Genomic DNA, 22,686 nt, shown 5'->3' on the forward strand with positions numbered 1-22,686 from the left:
ACTCTGTCTCAAAAAAAAAGAAAAGAAAAGAAAAAAGAACTGCTTCTACTGAGCTTGGAGCCAGGACATCTGCCTACCTTGAGAAACCTTACAGGTTTCTTAGCTCCCACAAAGTCATATTTAAGGACACATGAAAGAAAGTTCTCTCAGGTCTTACTGCCAAATCTCAAGTCTTAGTGCCAAAGATGGTTCTGCTTTTAGCTTGTTAGTCACGTAACTGATAAGTGTTTCACGTCTTCACATGGGCCACTAGCAAAAGGAAGACTTTACAGTCTGCATTTAATAAAATGACTTTACTTTTCACTTCTTTGTTTTTCCTTCCCGTATTTTCTCTTCACCTTGACTTCTTTACTTTTCTTGTTTTGTAATACAGATATTTTTATAAGTCATCTCAAGGCTTTGTTTTTTTTTGTAACAAGGCAAGCGATAAGTGAAATTGATCATAGCATAAATAACTCTGTTGCATAATTGTTGCTTTACTTCTCAGGTTCCCCTTCTGATGATAGGCTCATGAAAGGCAAGGATCAAGTCATTTCATTCGTTTCCAGCACTGTGCATAATAATATACTTTGTAGGTACTCAATTTATATTTTTTGACATTTTATTTCTCCCCTGCCGAACAGCATTGCATACCTTAGTCCCTCCAGTTTATTTAATTATTGAATCCATGAAATAGGATTTCTTTAACATGGAGCTGAGGGTCAGCAATGCTAATGACACGTATAGTTTGTTCTCAACTATTTTTCGTTGCAGATATTAAGGTAATGCATAAGATCAGGTTTCTACAAACTAGTCCAAGAACCTCATTGTGATCTACTTCAATTTAAACAAAACCAACGTATACTACTGGTAGACAAACCATTTGCAAGCAAAGGATACTTAACATATAGATAAAACAAAAGCATTTACTTTTCATGAGTTAACTGATAAAATGTTTAACATACCAAACTGCATCTTATTGGAACAGATGTATGGGCCATACCATCTATACAATTCATACCTGTCATATCATCATTATCCCAACGGCGCCGTTGCTCTGCAAGTTTTTGCATACGTGTTTTAACTGAGGAGGCTGCAGTTGCTTCCAATCTTGAGTTCAGCCCTCTCCTCATGCCCAGCAGTGATGCCGGGACAGCCACAGAATCATTGACGGTATCTGCTGCTTGTGGCTGCACCTGAGGGGAGACAGGACTTGGAGAACAAGATTTTGCAGACGATGACTCAACTGGTTGTTTATTTTCCAAGTTAGAAACTTCTACTTCAGTGTTGTCAGAACAGCGTTTTTTTGATGGTGATGGTTTTGTACAAGATTTCTCTACATTAAAAAAGAGAAAAAAAGACATTCAAAATTTGCAATTTCTCACAGCATGAAAAACTTGAGGGTAGATACTTAACAAATTAATAAAACATCACCCCTCCCTATTCTTTTAAATGATTTTAGTTACAACCAGAAATATGTAAAACCCCATTCTCTTTCAGCAACTTAGAAATCTGATATGAAAGATCTTTTCAAGCAAACATAATTTATGGTATAAAAACCTTAATGAAAAGATATTTAGAGCTAAGCTATGGGGATGCAAAGGCATAAGACGGATGCAATGGACTGTGGGGATTTGGGGGTAAGAGCGGGACGGGAGCAAGGGATAAAAGATTACAAATATGGTGCAGTGTATACCGCTCAGGTGATGGGTGCACCAAAATCTCACAAATCACCACTAAAGGACTTACTCATGTAACCAAATACCACCTGTACCCCAATAATTTATGGAAAAATAAAAATAAAGACATTTAAATAACATTTTCAAAATATATTGCGTAACACTTTATATAGTGTTAAGACAACAGTAAATAAAAAGTGCATACACACAGAATAAGAAAGCATTCTAACAGATTTTAAAGATTATACAGCCTAATCACCTCACCTTCAAATATGAAATATCAAGCCTAGAGAAATTCAGTTACCCACCTAAAGTCACACAGCTGAGCTAAGTGTAGAACCCAGGTTTTCTGTTTTTGAAACTTTCTTTCATGGAAAATAACTAATAAGCATGGTTAGAAGGGCAATTGGCTTGAGGTTTAGGATTATGACAGGCGACAGAAAAAGTGACTGAATTATCTGGTCAATACCAAACAAATTCACCAGTATGGATATTTAACATTTCATATTTCAAGCTTCTATGAACACCTACAAAATAAATGAAAAAGCCCTAAAATTAAAAAAAAAAAAAATTATCATAACCATAAGGCATATTATTTCTAACTACAACTGAGTTTCAATATATCTTCTGGAAAATTAATATCTTAAAAGAATGTACATTTCATATTAGGTCAGTTTCATCAATTGCCTAACCAAATGTTCTGGCAGTGACCAAAGTAGTATCAGGGATAAATCATGATTGCCCTTGTTGACATCAACCTAAGTAAATATACATTATGAAACTTTCTAATCTATTTTTTCCTTACTCCACTTTTTTGTCTCTTTTTTCTTTTTTTGAGATAGGGCCTCACTCTGTCACCCAGGGTGGAGTGAAGTGGTGCAATCTCAGCTCACTGCAGCCTCGACTTCCTGGGCTCAAGTGATCCTCCCACCTCAGCCTCCCGCATAGCTGGGACTATAGATGTGCCACCATGCCCAGCTAATTTTTGTATTTTTTGTAGACAGGGTTTTGCCATGTTGCCCAGGCTGGTCTCCAACTCCTGAGCTCAAGCACTCTGCCCACCTCAATCTCTCAAAGTGTTGGGATTCCAGGCGTGAGCCACCACACCTGGCTCTTTTTTCTTTTCTTTTCCTTTTTTTATTTTGGAAACTTTCTAATGTTTTGTAACTCATTTATGGATCTATTTACTATGAACACACCTAATAATTTTTGAAAGTGTTCCTGCTTTAACATGCAATACCATCTGGAAATATAGAATTATTCTAGTTTACAATTATCTAAAACAGTAAATGTGAACTTCTACCTAAACATCAAAATGTAGTTTTGAACTTCTATCTAAGCATCCAAACACTAGTTTTCAAATACATAGCACTCAATAGTACAAACCCATCTCACAGGGAAAACAGAAGATCCTGGACTAGGGACAGGCCCCTATTTTCCTGGCTGAATGCCATATAATATGTAATGTATTTCCTTCGCTCTCCCTTCAAAATGGATAAATGTATGAACATTAATTTTTGTTCTATGACTAGCTTCCAAAATAACTGAGCTAGCCCCATGTACTCTTCTCTTTAAAAAAAAAAAAAAAAAAAAAAATTGGTTTTCCCTCTGTAATTTTTTTCTATATTTTATTTTACAGTGGTATTACAGTATTTTACAGATGTACTAAGGAAGATTATTATCTCCAGACTATTCCACACTCCAGGAAAAGACTAAGGAGGCTGGCTAATGCTGGCTGGGAATCCTAGGATTGAGGGAAGAGTAAAGACTACAGGTGAGTTTGTGTTTGTGTTGTGTGTGCTTGTGTTTAATTCCACCACTTCCGGAGATTTAACAACCTACACTTTAGAGTCGGTTCAGCAAATAGAGGGTGAAAAAGGTTCATTAAATGTCAAGCACTGGCAGTGTGCCTTCCATTGCCTTGCTAGTACCAGAGACACCATCCACACTCTGTGGCCAGCTGTTCTGCCACCTCTGGGATAAAAAACTACACACTACTGTAAGCATAAATGTTACCCTACTCCTTTATTTTTCTTCACTTGAAGTTTTAAGGATAACTTCAGATTGGAGAAAATAAAGTTCAATCAATTAATTTGAAATATTTGTTAGAAGAAACTCTGTTCCAACCCGATGGGTTCTAGGCCTAATATAATAACTCTGAAATAGAATAGAAGGCTGTTATTTCTCCCAGGGGCTGTTACATTTGTCTCCCAAAGAGCTTGGTTCTTCTATATGCTAACGAAATGTCTGGGGCTTGTCTCCTTCAAAAGAAAAAAAAAAAGCAAGTGTTATTTTTCCCCACAAAGTCTATTACCTTCACCACCAGAGAGGGGCTGCTGGTTACTTGCTTCTGAAAGTGGCTGTCTGGCTCGCTTAGCATGAGTCATAGACCTTGGAGCTGCTGTGGGTCTCTCAGCCATTTTTCTCTGAAGATTCTCTCGCCTGGCACGGGTTCGCTCCAGCAGTTTCTACACAAATAAATATAACAGTGTTAAAACGCAAGTTTAATCAAAAGTTCATAAAATTGCAGTATCTTCTAAAATCACCAATTGCCACATAGGATGACAGTTAAACACATTTCAAAAGTGAATCCTAAGCAATTACATCAAGATTCACTAAATGAGCACCCCAATGTCATAATTATCATAGGAACATTACAGGGGAAATAAAATGTGTAAAGTTACTTATATAAGATTTTTAAAGGCCACAAATTCTTTCTGCTTTCATCAAAAGACAGAATCTATTTCTTTACCCTTGAATCTGGGCTGGCATTGTGATCTGCTTTGACCAATAAAATATGGCACAAGTGATATTGTGAGACTTCTAGGCATCAAGAGATTTTACAGTTTGGGGTCTCTCTCTCTGCCACTAAGTGAACATGCCCAGGTTAAGTCTATTAGAGACACATGGCCCAGCTGATGGTCAGTATCAACTGCCAAACATGTGAATAAGGCTATCCTAGACCATCCAGCTCCAGATAATCTGCCAGATCACTGAAGATTCCTGCATGACCACTGGAGAGACAAGCAGAAGAACAGCCCAGCTGAGCACAATACAAATTGCTGACCCACTGAATCCTGAGAAAATAGAGTATTGTTTTAAGCCACTATGGTAGGCAAAATAATGGTCCCTCAAAGATTTTTTGTCCTAATACCCTAAACCTCTGAATATGTTGCCTCACAGGGCAAAAGAGACTTTACTGATGTGATTAAGAATCTTTAGATGGAGATAATTCTAGATTATCTGGTCAGGCCCAACATAATCACAAAGGTCCTTACAATGGAAAACAGAGAGGCAGGAAGATGAGAGTCAGGGAAAATATGACAATGGAAGCATAGGTCAGAGTAATGTGATTTGTGGCTTTGAAGATGGAGGAACGGGACAAGCCAAGATATGCAGATGGCCTTTAGAAACCCAAAATTAGGAAAGAGATTCTCCCCTACAGCCTCCAGAAGAAACACAATCCCACTGACATATTGATTTTAACAAAGTAAAATCCATTTCAGATTTCAGAGTGAGACCCTGTCTCTAAAGAACTGTAAGATAATGAATATGTTATTTTAAGCCACTAAATTTGTGATAAGTTGTTACAGCAGCAAAACTAACATAGCCCCTAAAATCTGGGATGGTGGTAAGCAGCAAGAGATAAATAACATATTAGTCCTTTGAAAACATAAAACACTTCCTAAGAGGAAAGAAAAACAAAATAGTCTTATGTTTTATTTAATTAAATATTAACATATAATAAAATGGTTTTAAATTGAAATCTTAGCCATTGCATAAAGTCATGAATACTCCTTTCTACTCCAAATCAACTGATGTTCCTATTTTAAGTCAATTTAAGTAAATCTCAAACACAAGACCCTGTGAAACAATTCATTTTCTTTCAAATGCACACAACTAAAGGAGGTATGCAGATTATTATTACCGCCTTGCATACTCAGATACAGTAGTTAGTACAGGCTGAAAAATTAAATTCCATTTGACTCTTTTTAATTCCTTAAAATAGAGTAACAATTTTTTAAAAATCTGAGTATGTAAAAGAAACATGAGCTAAATATGAAAGAAGGCACACTCTCTACTCTTAAGAATGATTTCTAATTTAAAGTTCATTGAAAAAAATGACACTAAATTGAAATGCTCTAATCACTGAAAAAATAATTTATGAACCAAATGGCTTCCAAAACACAAGACCTTCACCTACTAAATAAAAGTCCTTCAAAAAATTCAAGAATAAGCATATTGTTTCACAAATCCATATATTTCTGATAATTTCTCCCATGATACAATATAAGAACTAAAAATAAAATACTAATCCTCTCAATCAACTGAACAAAACCCCTCTTGACGAAGGGGACCCCAGAGAAACCTTAAAAACTGAGTGCTCAGCCATGATGGGACAGGAGGCTGCATGCACCTTGTTATACCCCTCCTTTTGCTGTTTAGACACAATAACTGATGAGCATTAATGTTAGGTAGAGATCATAAGACTGACAGAAGGCTCTTTGTAGCAATAAGATATCAAATTATAAACAGGATCAAGCCTGGGCGACAAAGCAAGACCCTGTCTCTGCAAAACATACAAAAGTTAGCCAGGCCTGGTGGGGCACACCTATGGTCCCAGCTACCTGGTGGGTGGGGTGGCTGAGACAAAAGGATTACTTGAGCCCAGGAGTTCAAGGTTGCGGTGAGCTGTGATCGCTACCGCACTCTAGCCTGTGTAACAGAGTGAGACTCTGTCTCCAAACAAATAAATAGGACCTAAGGCCATGCCAGGCAAGGGTTAAGTCACAAACTCCCTACACTTAAAAAATAAACTGTCTTCTAAATGCCAAAGCTTTTCTTTTACTCTAGTAGCTGAACAAGCACTGACCTCAAGATAAGCAATAAATATTAAAATAATTGCAGCTCATCCGCCATCAGACAATGACTAACCCTCGTGCTCCACAAGCTACAACTACAGCTTTAATTGGACAAGAGATTGATTTCGATAACTCTCTCTCAGTAAGAAGACCACCAACCATGAATTGGTTCTGAGGCTGCTCACTTGAATGCCTTCATGTCTCCACCTCACCTTTTTACATATAGGGCCCAACTGTAATGTATTTACATATTAAGTCTTCATTCCAAAGTGAACATGGGATGCATGTAACCACATGTTTGCTCAGTACCCACCCATTGGGACCCCTTTTGTAAATACTCATAGCTCTGCCTATAACCTGTTGAATATGTATACTTGGCTAACCCTTTAGGCACACATCCCTGTTCCACCTTCTCCTCTCTTGAAGTGCCTCTTTCCAGTCTCTGCCCGAAGCTAGTAAATATGTTTCCCAGCCTGTCAGGATGGCCACACTGTAGATTGTAACCCTTTATAAGAAAGTCTCTGCTGGGCACAGTGGCTCATGCCTGTAATCCCAGCACTTTAGGAGGCCAAGGCAGGCGGATCACATGAGGCTAGGAATTTGAGACCAGCTTGGCAAACACGGTGAAACCCCGTCTCTACTAAAAATACAAAAATTAGCCAGGTGTGGTGGCGCATGCCTGTAGTCCCAGCTACTTGGAAGGCTGAGGTAGGAGAATCACTTGAACCTGGGAGGCGGAAGTTGTATTGAGCCAAGATCGCACCACTGCACTCCAGCCTGGTGAGAACAAGACTCTGTCTCAAAAAAAAAAAAAAAGAAAAAAGAAAAAAAGAAATAATGATTCCTTTCTAAATTAATAAATTTGTGATTTTTCAATTGCTATATCTATCACTTCCCAGATATAACACTAGCCTAATTATATATTCATTCATAGACATGCCCACATTCCATTCTGGTCAGTTAGAACATTTGTGAGTCAGCACAGCCTCAGTTACCATGAGCAGTATGTCACAACAAAAGAATGTGATTTTGTCATTCAAACATATATGAACGTTCTATTGCTTAGATTCAAAAATTTCCAGATTAAAAAAAAAAATTAATAGATATGCAAAAACAGTTTCATAATCTGTGAAATAAAGCTATAAACACCAAAGGTTATTAATTTAAAAGAAATTATGTATCTGAAATATATAAACTCAATAGCTCAATAAATGTAAGTAGCCCTTCCTTACAGTATATCAGGAATTTTAAAGCTCTTTTAAATACAAGGTATATTCCTTGAAATATCACACCTTTCTCCCAACAGTGTAGGCATTAAAAAAAAAAAACAAAAAAAAACACTGCAATAACATATTCAAGAAGTAAGATAGCCCACATGAATGAATCTCAGAAAACTGAAGCTTATAGTGCCTGAACAACTTTTGCCACATACACCCCAAAGTCATTTCTGACAAATTTTTCTAGGAGATTTCACTCATTTCCTTGCCTTCTTTAACAGAGTAGACGCAATATAAATTAACTTCTTATTTTCAATATGCTCTAGCAGCTCTTCCCCAGGGACTTTCATTTAATTCTGGAAAATAAGATAAATTCTACAATAAAATATGCTTCTGTGAAGTATTTTAATTATAGTTTTTTCTCTTTTAAGGTTTTTATAAAGAAAGTTCTGGATTGGTAGACTTTACTCTGGGTTTCTCTGTAGTATTCTTCTACTGGGATGACTATCACCTGTGAGCAGAGCTTCAAACTCTTGATGTTATGAGTAGTGAGTTTATGGTTTTGTCACCTGGGCGACAGTGCGGGACTCCGTCTTAAAAAAAAAAAAAAGAGTGCCAGAACAGTATCAGCAACAGCAGGGAGGAAGGGCGATGCAAAACAGTCTTGTTTGAGGAAAAGAGAGTTTACCATGATTGTAACCTTTCTCAACTGGAGTTACCAAAACAATCAAGCCCTAATACCCTGGCGTTAATGTAATAGACTTATTTTCTATGTTTGCAGGGTGGCATTGAATTATCCTTGGGAGAACTGAGAAAATAGTCTCCCAATTTTCCTGTGTACCATAGTCTCTCAATTTTCCTAAGTTCCTGAGAGGAAACCCTGGTTGAGAAAGTCATTTTATACTAACTTTCAGTCGATAGACAAAGAACTGTACCAGTAGCTTATTTCACTGTGCAAATGTTATAAATGCTCTAATTAAGCACCCAAGGGTTGGAATCAATTCAAGTAGTTCATTCATTACCTATTAAGGAAAAGACGTCTAAGCTGTTTTTCCAACTGCAAGTGATCTAGCTTTTCATAATATAAACCATACATATTTCTGAGCACATTCTAAAATGATCTAAACAGGTAAAGTTTCTTTCAATTGAGATTTGTACTACCTTCAGAATGACATTTTTAAGTAAAATGAAGTGCAATTTTCAGCCAACTTAAAAATGCTTTGTTCCTGTCTGTTACTTAGGAGGACACATAGGGCTAATGATTTAAGGAATCCTATTCTAGTTTAGATAAAATACACCCTTTCCGACCTCAGTGTAAGTGAAAGATATCTGGTGTATGACCAGCCCTATTTTAAGGCTAATACAAAAATATGCTCTCGGTTTTTCTATTAGAACCTTTAAGGAAGGTGAAAAAAATTGATGTATTTGTCCCAAGATGATTAAGAATTTGAAACAGAAAAATAGATTATGTCATGCTTGAATATAAGTAAACCCTAATTGCTGAAACCTGTAATTAATATCTTACACACAACTTACAGAATTATAATTACATCTCCCCGAAAGAATTACCACTCTTCACAGCATTTAAGTTTTTCAATCAGTGTAAACACAGTTTTAGGTCCACTTTGCAACAGTCAAAAACCAACAGTTTAAAACTTGCACAACAGCCTGAAGAAAGAGGAACTGTCCTGGAATAAAAAGGAGTGGACAACTGGCAACAAAACACTCCCGAATGTGACAACGCAGTCTCCACAAAAGCTAAAATCGACACAATAACGATGTAACCCATATGCAATCTCAAAGGAACAAAAGATGAAATAAGTACTGTAATGACATGCCCCATAAACACCGAAAGGTTTATTTCTTTGCTCTAAAATCGTGAGCTGATAGTTGAGGTCGGCACACTTGCACTGTTTCCTTTCAATTAAAATGTCAGTCCCGGGTATGAACTTCTTCGCTAGTTAGCTGAACAATGGGATATCAAGGAACTACTGACTTTTTATGAACGAATGCAGTGGTTTCTAGCACCTGCTTATTTTAACGTTTTGCTGTCCTGTCATTAGCATCTCTGCGAGCTGAGTGAACTCCGCAAATTACACATCCCACTGCCTTTCCCGGCGGCAGCCGCACTGAGTCACCCCCCCCGGACCCCGCCCTGCAGGGCATTCCAGCTGCTTCCAGCAGGACCCGTTCCGCAGGCCTGCGCCTCACTCTTGCTGGGCCAGGACTGCAGAGGGACATGGTAAAAACGTGGGCTGAAAGACCTCTCACTACCGCCTTTTAGGACAGACTCAAAGCCTTCCTCCCTGAGTTTTATCTGTAGGACTGGAACAACAAAATCTCAGAGGAACCCACCAACCACAGCAGGCCGCAGCCGCGGCCCCTGCTCCGCATCCTCAGCCAATCCGACCCCCGCCCGCACACACTGCGCACGCGCACACACGCGCCCTCCGCCCTGTAGGGGTTCGCCCAGAGGTTGACAGAGGAAGGGGGGTGGGGGCCTAGAGCGGTGGGTCATGGCTGGCTGCACCCGCAAACTCACTCACCTCGGTAAACGGATCCATCGCCCCAGACGTCGGACTACGAGACGATGGAAACGGTGGTTCAAATTCAGGAAGAGAAAAGTAAGTCTCGGCTCAGTGTGTCTCCTGGAAAAAACCAGGAGTCTTGAGGCGGGGGAACTCTCCCACAACCAGCTGTCCTCTCCTCTCGGCTTCCAGTGTCGGACTCGGTCTCTGCAGCCGTTCAAATTTGAATTTCAGCGCCGAGCCGCGAGCATGCGCGCTGGGCGGAGCCGGGGCGCCCTCTCCCCGCCCCTGAGCTCGGTCACGTGGCCGCGCCAGGCCCAGTGGTTCCCGGGGCGGCCCCGCCTCCTTCCCGGCCCTCTCCCAGCCGTGGCCTCGGGTTGGAGGCGGGCAGCGGGGCGCTTCCTGCTCTCCAATCGCGTCGGGTTCTCGGCTCCACCCCAACAACCACACATTCCACTCAGCTTTAAGGCGATTGCTTCACGCCAACCGCGTTTGGGCGTTCCCGCCTTCCTTCATTCCTGAAAAAAGTATTAAGACCGGGAGTAGTGGCGCATGCCTATAATCTCAGCATTTGGGGAGGCTGAGGCTGGAGGATCGCTTGGGCCCAGAAGGTCATGGCTGCAGAGAGCTGTGATCTCACTACTGCACTCTAGCCTGGGCGCCAGAGTGAGACCCTGCCTCAAAAAAGAAAACAAAGGATTAAGAGCCCTCGTGTTGGCCGGGCGCGGTGGCTCACACCTGTAATCCCAGCACTGTGGGAGGCCGAGGCGGGCGGATCACGAGGTCAGGAATTAAAGACCAGCCTGGCCAACATGGTGAAACCCCGTCTCTACTAAAAATACCAAAGAAAAAGAAATAGATAGGCGTGGTTGCGCGTGCCTGTAATCCCAGCTACTCAGGAGGCTGAGGCAGGAGAATTGCTTGAACTGGGACACGGGAGGCGGAGGTAACAGTGAGCGGAGATCACACCACTGCATTCCAGCCTGGCCTACAGAGTGAGACAGAGAGCCCTTGTGTTTCAGGTGCTCCTAGCCCTTTGGCCTTCAACAGCTTTGTTTCCCAGGTCACACCCAACTCCTAGTCCCCAAAAGGGGGACTGCAGGTCTGGCCCTCAGAAAAGGCAGGTCTGGTGGGTCCCCGACACTCAGCCAGTGAAATAAAGCTAAAATTAACAGACTGTGTGAAGGGTTCATGCACAGTTTTTTATTTTAAATTCCATCCAACTGTGTACAGTGTTAGAGCGGGAGGAATTCTGACAAGCCCTCTATCTAGTTCAATCCTTCCTTTTACAGCTGAGAGAAGGGACAGCGGTAAACGTTAAAGGAACTTGTCCAAGGAAATGAAAACCCCGTTCTCAGCTCATGATCCGTTTTCCACACTAGCTGAGGCTGTGTCTCCTGCTTAATTTTTTGTACAGTACCCCAAATTGTAAGATAGATTACATAATTTCTGTATCAGAGTCATTTCTTCTATAACAAGTCTGTGCAGGTAAAGATGACAGTTCTTGATTTGTTCATCTGAAAAGTTAAGAGTGACTGTCCATGAGCTGAACAAAACAGAACTATTCCTCCCAACTAAGTGGTTTCAAAATGTATAATAACATGTCCATCTTAGCAGTCAGTCAACATAACAAAAAGTATTTACTAATATTTTTAATTTGAATTTTTGTATGATAGATTGTGCGTAACCGAAATCAGAGCAAGAGGTAAGGGAAATATTGCTTGGGGTCAGGGCTCCACCCAGTTAGCCAAATCGGTTAACCCATGGGTTTTTTTTTTTTTTTTTAACCTTTGTGGGGAGTCATGGACTCCTTTGAAAATATATTAAAACTGACCCTCTACCTAGAAAAATGACCATTTAATCATGAACTATTTAACAGGATTTTGTGAAGTTCATGGACACCAGGCCAAGAACTTCTGATTTAGCCTGTTTGTATTTTAGTTTACTCATCTGTGTAACATGAATAATCATTTGCCCTGATTTCCTCAGAGTTGTTAGGAGGGGCAGCTGAAAAATGGAGAGACATAATCCAAAAATATTCTGTAATAAGACACTGAGTGTGTAGTATACGGAATTATTAGTATTTAACCCAGAATGTGTTATTTATGAACAAAGGAAAAAGATACTTGAATTTTTTTCAAGCGTGTCAGGAAAGGGGTATATGTATTTGGGGTGTGTCTGTGTGTGTATGCATGTTTTAAAAAACGTTGGAAAATGAGTCATTAGAAATTTATGTAGCTGTTGTGCCTTCTGGCTATCACTATGAGCCTTAGTTTCTTTATATCTACCTCAACTAGATTCCAGTTAGGACTAAAAGAGGTAAAGCACTTAGCATAAGATAGCTACTCACAACATTTAGTGTATCTTCCCTCACCATCCCACTATCCCACTATGTTTTTAGTTTCTACCTTTATAATGATGATGATAGTAATAATGGCAACCATCACAATTAAATAACTCCTAAGACTAAAACACCTACTATGTGCCAGAAACTATGGTAGATATTCAAGTCTACTATCCTAGGGTACTACAATTGTCTCCTACCATACTTCCTTTCATTCTTAACCCCTGGTAGTTCATTCTTCAGTTTCTAGGCTAGAATGATTTTTATCTTTTAAAAAATTGTGTTATATAACAAATAACAAAAAAATTAAAAACAAAAAAATTACGATATACAACAAAGATGTGAATAATGAAACATAACCATATACCAGCCACCTAGCTTAAAAAAATATAAAACATTCCACATGTAATTGAAGTCTCCTGTGTATCCCTTCCTATTCTCATTCATCTTCCCACTCTTCTGGGGTAAAACTGTCTTGATTTGATATTTATCATTCCCATAGAAATATGTATACTTTTATCACATCTACATATATATATATCCACAACAATATCTAGTGCTTTATGTATAAATTTTATTTTCAGGATATAAGTCTTTCTGCAACTTTTTTTGGCCCAATAATATATTTATGGGATTTATCCTCACTAATAACTATAGCTGCACTTAATTCATGTTCACTGCTAAATTATATTATACAAATATACTTGTAATTTATGTACCCATTATCCTGTTAATTGCCATTCAGCTTATTTCCAGTTTTTCATTCCAAAGATCCCATGATGCCATGACTATGCCTTACATGCACATGCAAAACTTTCTCTAGAGCAGTATACCTAGGAATTAGTAGCTTATTTCAATATTATTACCAGATATTAAAAATAAACTGCTCTTCAAAATGTCATAACAATTGATACTCCAGTCAGTAGTATATGCCCCTGGCTGCTGCTCTAGTTCCTCCCCAATATGTGGGTACATTTAAAATTTTGCCATTCTTGTTTGAGTGCCTTTCTTTTACCACTAGTGAAGGTGAACAGGATTTTGTATTTACTGGACTTTCAATTTTCCTTTTCTGTGATTTTCAACTTTATATCCTTGCCCATTTTTCTATGCAATTATTTGCCTTTTTCTTATTGATTCATAGGGTTTTTGTTGGTTGTTTACTATTTTCTGGTAAAATAAACTTTGTTGGTTTTTGTCGTTTGTCTTTTTACTTTATGATGTCTCAGATGTAGAGAAGTGTTTAATGTAACTAATGACACACACACATATACACACATACATATACCATATATATTTTCCTTTAGGGTTTGTGCTTTTTATGCCTTAAGAAATCCTTCCCTAACCTGAGATAATAAAGATGTTCTGCTGTACTTTCTTCTAAATATTTTAAAGTATGGCTTTTCATGGTTTTGGCTTTAAACTATCCGGATTGATCTTGTTTTTTATATGAATAACCAGTTGTCTTAGCAGCAGTTATTAAATTGTCCATCCTTTCTCTCATTGACCTGTAATGCCACTTTTATAATATATCAACTTTTCTTTTTTTTTTTCCCTCCCCCTGAGACACTCTCGCTCTTTCGCCAAGGCTGGAGTGCAATGACCTGATCTCGGCTCACTGCAACCTCCGCCTCCCGGGTTCAAGTAATTCTGCTGCCTCAGCCTCCCGAGTAGCTGGGACTACAGGCGTATGCCACCACGTCTGGCTAATTTTTGTATTTTTAGTAGAGTTGGGGTTTCCCCATGTTGAGGCTAGTCTCAAACTCCTGGCCACAAGTCATCCACCCACCTAGACCTCCCAAAGTGCTGGGATTACAGGCATGAGCCACCATTCCTGACCAACTGTTCTTTATTTTATTTTATTTTATTTTATTTTATTTTTTGAGATAGGGTCTTGCTCTTTCACCCAGGCTGGAGTGCAGCGGCACGATCATAGCTCACTGCAGCTTCAAATTCCTGGCCTCAAGCAATCTTCCCATCTCGGCTTTCCAAGTATCTGGGACAACAGGTGCATGCCACCACACCCCGCTAGTTTTTAAAATTTTTTGTAGAGACAGGATCTCACTTTGTTGCCCAGGCTGGTCACCAACTCCCAGCCTCAAATGATCCTCCCACCTTGGCCTTCCAAAGTGCTGGGATTACAGGTGTAAGCCACCATGTTCAGCCTCAACTTTTTATGTACATGTAAGTCTATGTTGGGCTCTATTCTGTTCCGCTGGTCTATCTATTCCTCTCCCAATATCACACTATATTAGTTATGTATGTTGATATCTGGTAGGGCAAATTCCAATTCGACTTGGATTATTTTGCCTCATTGTTCTTCCACATGAATTTTAGGGTCAGATTCTCAAGCTCCAAAAAGACAAGAAAAGAAAAGAAAAAAGAAAAGAAAATCCTCTTCTGATTTTTAATCCAAATTGCACTGAATTTATCACATAATTTGGAGAGAATTCGCATCTTTGTGACACCAATGCTACCCATTTATGAGCATGGTATATCTTCATTATACCTGCTAAAAATGTCTATAACAAACTTACATAAAGATCTGTAAACTTTTGTTAAATTTATTCCTACATATATTTGTTGTTGCTGATCTTATTAGTTTTAGTAATTTATTTATAGAGAGGGATCTTTTTAAAATGTAAATTTTGCAGTGTCAATTCCTTGTTTGGAGCTGCTCTATGTCTTTCATTGCAATTAAAATGATATCCAGTAATATCCTTATCATACCTACAAGGCCATGCATGATCTGGATCCTACCTGCCTCTCTGAATAACCTAGTATTCTCCTAACATCACAATACTTTCCCTTTTTTTTTCCACTAGGCTCCAGCTTCAGGCCTTTTTTCTGGTCATAAAAAATACCAAATTTCTTCCTACCTCAAGGACTTTCCTCTGCCTGGACACTCCTCCTCTAGATTTAGCACGTCTGCTCCTCATTATTTGGGCCTAAGCTTGCATGTGCTACCTCCTGAAAGAGGACTTATTTGATCAGGTGGCCACCCCCGTCTTCTCTGCCCACCAATCACTTTCCATTCTGTTACTCTGATTTCTTCATCCCATTTGCCACTATCTGATATTATTTTATTTATGTATTTATGTTTATTATCTAGGCCTCCCTACTAGAGTATAAGCTATGGCAGTGCAGGGCCTTGTTTATAGCTGTAGCCCAGCACCTTCTGGCACATGAGTGCAGTAGATACTTGTTAAATAAATGAATATAAGAATAACACTTATTCCTATTTTAGAGATGGGAAAACTGAGATGCAAAGAGGCTAAGGGATTTGCCTAAATCATCAAAAGTGTCTTCCCTACTTATTTAAATAAAACACAAAACTTCCCAAGTTGTTTAAATAAAGACCACAACATAATACATTAAGAATAGAACCAAGAGTCTGAGGTAGAAATAACTGGAGATTAAAGATAACCCTGGAAAATGAGTATTTGCTCCTTCTAAGACCTGCTCTTTTAAACAAATGAAATAATAATTATGTCTTTTGCAAATAAAATTGCTGATAAAAAGGCTGAAAAACACAAAAATTTGAAAGCATGGACTGCAACAAAGACCATCCAAATGCTGTATACTTACAGTTAATTTTTCAAAATACAGTCACACACATTTGTATTTTATATTTCATACTATTTTTATACTTTAAAAAATACTATTTATATTTAATTTTTAACTTTTTAGACTATTTATACTTAATTCACAAAGTAATATAATAACACAAATCTTTTTATTTTTACAGGGAGAGAAAAGGCCAAGACCTAATCATAAGGCAGTGGCAAGAAGAACTAAACTCAAGTTCTCTACCTCAGGTTATCTGGCTGAAGGGCCACTTCTTTTACACTTTTTAAAAATTATTATTATACTTTAAGTTCTGGGGTACATGTGCAGAACATACAGGTTTGTTACATAGGTATACACATGCCATGGTGGTTTGCTGCATCCATCAACCTGTCATCTACATTAGGTATTTCTCCTGATGCTGTCCCTCCCCTAACCCTCCACCCAACTACAGGCCCTGGTATGTGATGTTCCCCTCCCTGTGTCCATGTGTGCTCATTGTTCAACTCCCACTTATAAGTGAGAACATGCGGTGTTTGGTTTTCTGTTCCTGTGTTAGTTTGCTGAGAATGATGGTTTCCAGCTTCATCCATGTCCCTGCAAAGGACATGAACTCATCCTTTCTTATGGCTGCATAGTATTCCATGGTGCATATGTGCCACATTTTCTTAATCCAGTCTACCATTGATGGACATTTGGGTTGGTTCCAAGTCTTTGCTATTGTGAACAGTGCCACAATAAACATACATGTGCGTGTGTCTTTATAGTAGAATGATTTATAATCCTTTGGATATATACCCAGTAATGGTATTGCTGGGTCAAATGGTATTTCTAGTTCTACACATTTATGATAATGAAGAAACTAGAACCATCAAAGGATGTTATATATTATTAAAAAGGGCTATTTTGCTTGTTACTACTCTCTACTATTAATGATTAATGATTAATGGTACTAATCTCTACTATTAATGATTCTTAGTGCCACATAGATTTTTTGTTTCTAGTTTAATTGATGAAGATGTTTCAGATTCCAGAATGGCATAAACATATTGTGCTTTCTGAATATATTATATTGTTTCCAAAAACCAGTGCAACTACAGGTGTAACTCCTTTATTCAATAGACTAATCTCAAAATGCATACAACTTTAATCTCCTTTTTATTTTCTCATGTGGTTAATAAGGATATTAAGATAATTCATATTTAAAAGACCACAGTAAATCCTTTCATAAAGAGTAAGAATTATTTTATGTACTTATCACACTATACTTTTTATATTGATAACTTTTCTTTTCCATACCTAATTTCTTAAAGCTATTTTTACAAAACTTAACTTTTAGTGATATCATACAAGTCACTCTTAAATATTACAGAAATAACAGAAGCCAGTGTTTCCTAAATATCAGAGTCCAGTTATTGAATATCAAATATAACATCTTAAATTTTTCTCCCATGCAAACAGGCATTTTGCAAATTTCTCTTTTTTGAGACAGACCCTGTCACTCAGGCTGGAGTGCAGTGGCACAACTCTGCTCACTGCAACCTCCGCCTCCCAGGTTCAAGTGATTCTCCTGCCTCAGCCTCCCAAGTAGCTGGGATCACAGGCACCCGCCACCATGCCTGGCTAATTTTTGTTTTTTTTGTTTTATTTTGTTTTGTTTTTAGTAGAGACAGGGTTTCACCATGTTGGCCAGGCTGGTCTTGAACTCCTGTACTTAGGTGATCTGCACCACCTCGGCCTTCCAAAGTGCTGAGATTACAGGCATAAGCCACTGTGCCCGGCCACAAATCTTCTTAAATTTGATACAAGAGAACAAGAGAATGTAACAGGTTTATTGCATTCCATTGATGTCTGTCATGAATTTAGTGATCTTCTAAACACTTCAAAAATTTCTCCTCACATACGATTTCCAGACCCAGGGTTCATTAATTCTTTCATTAATCTTTCCAAATGTTGGGGTTCAGGACATTCACTTTCACTCTCCTCTTTCCTGCTTCTCACAGTCTGGCACCATCCCAGTCTTCCTCAGTCCTATTCATGCCTGGCACTTAATAGGCCCCCAAGAAATGTTTGCTGTTTGCTGATATATTCTCCGGGACCACAATCTCCTTCCTTTTTTTTTTGGCAGGTGGCGGGGGAGGCGGAGTCTTGCTTTGTCACCCAGACTGGAGTGCAGTGTTACCATCTTAGCTCACTGCAACCTCCGCCTCCCAGATTCAAGCGATTCTCCTGCCTCAGCTTCCCAAGTAGCTGGGATTACAGGTGCCCACCACCATGCCTAATTTTTTATATTTTAGTAGAGATGGGGTTTCACCATATTGGCCAGGCTGGCCTCAAACTCCTGACCTCAGGTGATGCGGCCTGCCTCGGCCTCCCAAAGTGATGGGATTACAGGCATGAGCCACCTCACCCGGCCTCCTTCCTACACTCTGACCTTACCATTCCTCAAACCTTCCAACTGTACTGACCTTCTCCTCCCTTCTCATCCACCCACATGTATGACCATACATGGACTCCAGTCAACACTGGGAAATGCTCCAGCTCCAAGATTTCAAACCCCAAACCTGGTCTCCTGATTCTAGTCTTGCCTCCTTATCTCTTCTTCAGTGCTGCTCACTCCTTTTAAACCTGCAAGTCCCCTCCCCTCTCCCTTCCAGTCCTAATATTCAGTTCATTCTCCTTTTTCACCTTTGGGCCCAGATTGAAAATATTATAGCTGGGGCTTTATAGCTATGCCCAGGTGTTAACCTTGATCTCCTACCACAACCTTTTCTAAGAGGTCACATGCCTTATAAGTAGCTCAATCTATTTTGAAAAGGAGGCCAAGAGAAAAGGGAGTTTAAAACAAAACAAAAAACAAAACAAAACAAAACCACCAGCCTGGCCAACGTGGTGAAACCCCGTCTCTACTAAAAATACAAAAAATTAGGTGGGTGCAGTGGCACGCACCTGTAATCCCAGCTACTCAGGAGGCTGAGGCAGGAGAATCACTTGAACCTGGGAGGTGGAGGTTGTGGTGAGCCGAGACTGTGGCACTGCACTCCAGCCTGGGCTACAGAGCGAGACTTTTTCTCAAAACAAAACCTTAGAGCTATCAGGGAATTTACAGACCACCTAATCCAGCTCCTTAAAATAGTAGATGAGGAAACAAGACTGTGAATAGTCTAAGATTTCCAGAGCCTGCCATCAGCCTTTCCTGGGTCTCTTCCCAAACACTGCCCATCCTCCTTTAAGCCTCTCTTGCTCCTTCCCAGCCAGACCTCAAGAGAAACTATTTTAATACCATTCTCCTTGGTCTCTTGTCCCTCTTGCTGCACTTAACTTGCTAATCACTAACCTTGTTTGTTCTGTTTTCCTGGCTTGCTCAACATTGCCAGAAAAAGACAAGAAATTGAGCCAATTCCAATTCAAATTTATCCCACTGGACCATTAATGTTGCTCAGAATCTATTTGAATCATTTGAATCAGAATCCATTTGAATCCCTATCATAGTCTCGATCACATTTCCCATCCCACCCCTTTCCTCTCTGCAAATGACCTTACCACCCACTTTGCTTAGTGTTCAATACCAAGGAAAGCACGCAGAGATTGGAACCCAATCACCTGCTGTTCATTCCTGAACAAACCCTGCTATTTGCCACCTCTATGGCATGCTCATCCTACTCCTACTACCAAAATGTCCTGCCCATCACCTTTGAATTCCTAAATACAAATCCAGCTGAATAGTATATCCTACAAGATTTCTTACCTACTCCAAGTGAGGTCATCTTCCACCTTAGTACTCAATTTGCACCACTTTATTTTGCCATTATTTCAGACTTACAGAAAAGTTGTGAAAGGTTTACATGTACACACAGAGAGAGAGAGAGCGCGCAAAAGTGGAACAAAGATTCCTGGATTCCAGGAATCATCCAGATTCCCAATATAGTAACATGTTACTACACTGGCTTTATAATCTCTCTTTCTCTCTCTCTCTCTCTCTGTGTGTGTGTGTGTGTGTACTTACCATTATGTTACAATTACCTCCAGTATTCAGTATAGCAACATACTATACAGGTTTGTAGTCTAGGAGCAATAGGCTACACCATCTAGGTTTATGTAAGTACATTCCACGATGTTCCCACAATGACAAAATCACCTAGTGATACATTTTTTTCAGAACATATCCCTATCAGTAAGTGACACATGACTGTACATATACATATATACTTATATACATTTACATATATACATACATACTCTGAAGTGTTTAGGGGGAAAAGGATATCATGTCTAAAAGCTACTCTTAAAACAGTTCAGAAAAAAGTCATATATATGTATATAGGTATATGTATACACACACACACACAGACACACACATGCATAGTTATAGTTACATAGTCATATATGTTTCTCTCTGTGTAGACATAGACAGATAGAAAGAAAGATAAAACCTTGTGGGTTCTTCTTCCTCTGCCCCATAACCAAATGACTGAGAACTCTAAATTCTTCCCGGAATGGTTTTATCTGCCTGTGTACACTCCCCAGGTGATCTCCTCAGCCCTACTGACTTAAAATTTCCATCCATGTAGTGGAGTTCATTCCAATATGGCTGAATAGGAACAGCTCTGATGTGCAGCTCCCAGTATGATTGACACAGAAGACGGATGATTTCTGCATTTCTAACTGAGGTACCTGGTTCATCTCATTGGGACTGATTGGACAGTGGGTGCAGCCCACGGAGGGCGAGCCAAAGCATGGCGGGGCATCACCTCACCCAGGAGGCGCAAGGGGTCGGGGGATTTCCCTTTCCTGGCAAAGGGCAGCCGTGACAGTATGTACCAGGAAAATCGGGACACTGCCACCCAACTACTGAGCTTTTCCAATGGTCTTAGCAAATGGCACACCAGGCGATTATATCCTGTGCCTGGCTCAGTGGGTCCCATGCCCACGGACCCTTGCTCACTGCTAGCGCAGCAGTCTGAGATCAAACTGCGAGGCGGCAGCCTGGCTGGGGAACAGACGTCTGCCATTGCTGAGGCTTGAGTAGGTAAACAAAGCAGCCAGGAAGCTTGAACTGGGTGGAGCCCACCTCAGCTCAACGAGGCCTGCCTGCCTCTGTATACTTCACCTCTGGGGGCAGGCCATAGCTGAACAAAAGGCAGCAGAAACTTCTGTAGACTTAAACATCCCTGTCTGACAGCTCTGAAGAGAGCAGTGGTTCTCCCAGCATACTGTTTGAGCTCTGAGAAGGGACAGACTGCCTCCTCAACTGGGTCCCTGACACCCGTGTAGCCTAAATGGGAGACACGTCCCAGTAGGGGCCGACTGACACCTCATACAGCTGGGTGCCCCTCTGAGACAAAGCTTCCAGAGGAAGGATCAGGCAGCAATATTTGCTGTTCTGCAATATTTGCTGTTCTGCAGCCTCAGCTGGTGATACCCAGACAAACAGGGTCTGGAGTGGACCTCCAGCAAACTCCAACAGACCTGCAGCTGAGGGACCTGACTGTTAGAAGGAAAACTAACAAACAGAAAGGAATAGCATCAACATCAACAGAAAGGACATCCATACCAAAACCCCATGTGTAAGTCACCATGATCAAAGACCAAAGGTAGATAAAACCACAAAGATGGGGAGAAACCAGAGCAGAAAAGCTGAAAATTCTAAAAACCAGAGAGCCTCTTCTCCTCCAAAGGATTGCAGCTCCTTGCCAGCAATGGAACAAAGCTGGACGGAGAATGACTTTGATGAGTTGACAGAAGTAGGCTTCAGAAGGTTGGTAATAACAAACTTCTCCAAGCTAAAGGAGGATGTTCGAACCCATTGCAAGGAAGCTAAAACCCTTGAAAAAAGATTAGATGAATAACTAACTAGAATAAACAGTGCAGAGAAGACCTTAAATGACCTGATGGAGCTGAAAACCATGGCACGAGAACTACATGATGCATGCACAAGCTTCAATAGCTGATTCGATCAAGTGGAAGAAAGGGTATCAGTGATTGAAGAGCAAATGAATGAAATGAAGCAAGAAGAGAAGTTTAGAGAAAAAAGAGTTAAAAGAAATGAACAAATCCTCCAAGAAATATGGGATTATGTGAAAAGACCATATCTATGTTTGATTGGTGTACCTGAAAGTGATGGGGAGAATGGAACCAAGCTGGAAAACACTCTCCAGGATATTATCCAGGAAAACTTCCCCAACCTAGCAAGGCAGGCCAACATTCAACTTCAGGAAAAACAGAGAACACCACAAAGATATTCCTTGAGAAGAGCAACCCCAAGACACATAATTGTCAGATTCACCAAGGTCGAAATGAAGGAAAGAATGTTAAGGGCAGCCAGAGCAAAAGGTCGGGTTACCCACAAAGGGAAGCCCATCAGAATAACAGCAGATCTCTTGGCAGAAACTCTACAAGCCAGAAGAGAGTGGTGGTCAATATTCAACATTCTTAAAGAAAAGAATTTTCAACCCAGAATTTCATATTCAGCCAAACTAAGCTTCATAAGTGAAGGAGAAATAAAATCCTTTA

General features: G+C 39.9%; 2 protein-coding genes across 3 annotated transcripts in view; one reads left to right on the forward strand and one right to left on the reverse strand.

Moving 5' to 3' along the window:
- ANLN (anillin, actin binding protein) overlaps positions 1-10,526 on the reverse strand; it is a 65,586-nt gene extending 55,060 nt beyond the window's left edge. For both annotated transcript variants that reach the window (XM_011972990.1, XM_011972983.1), the window contains exons 1-3: positions 10,284-10,526; positions 3,973-4,126; positions 1,001-1,315 (exon numbers count right to left, since the gene is read on the reverse strand). In XM_011972990.1, coding sequence (XP_011828380.1) covers positions 1,001-1,315; positions 3,973-4,126; positions 10,284-10,301 — 487 coding nt within the window. In that variant the 5' untranslated portion in view covers positions 10,302-10,526. The remainder of the gene's footprint in view (positions 1-1,000; positions 1,316-3,972; positions 4,127-10,283) is intronic.
- KIAA0895 (KIAA0895 ortholog) overlaps positions 10,203-22,686 on the forward strand; it is a 68,812-nt gene continuing 56,328 nt past the window's right edge. Inside the window, exons 1-2 of the mRNA XM_011972933.1 lie at positions 10,203-10,361; positions 16,355-16,424. Coding sequence (XP_011828323.1) covers positions 10,254-10,361; positions 16,355-16,424 — 178 coding nt within the window. The 5' untranslated portion in view covers positions 10,203-10,253. The remainder of the gene's footprint in view (positions 10,362-16,354; positions 16,425-22,686) is intronic.

The sequence above is a fragment of the Mandrillus leucophaeus genome, unplaced genomic scaffold, assembly GCF_000951045.1.
Source record: "Mandrillus leucophaeus isolate KB7577 unplaced genomic scaffold, Mleu.le_1.0 Scaffold100, whole genome shotgun sequence".
NCBI classification, from domain to species: domain Eukaryota; kingdom Metazoa; phylum Chordata; class Mammalia; order Primates; family Cercopithecidae; genus Mandrillus; species Mandrillus leucophaeus.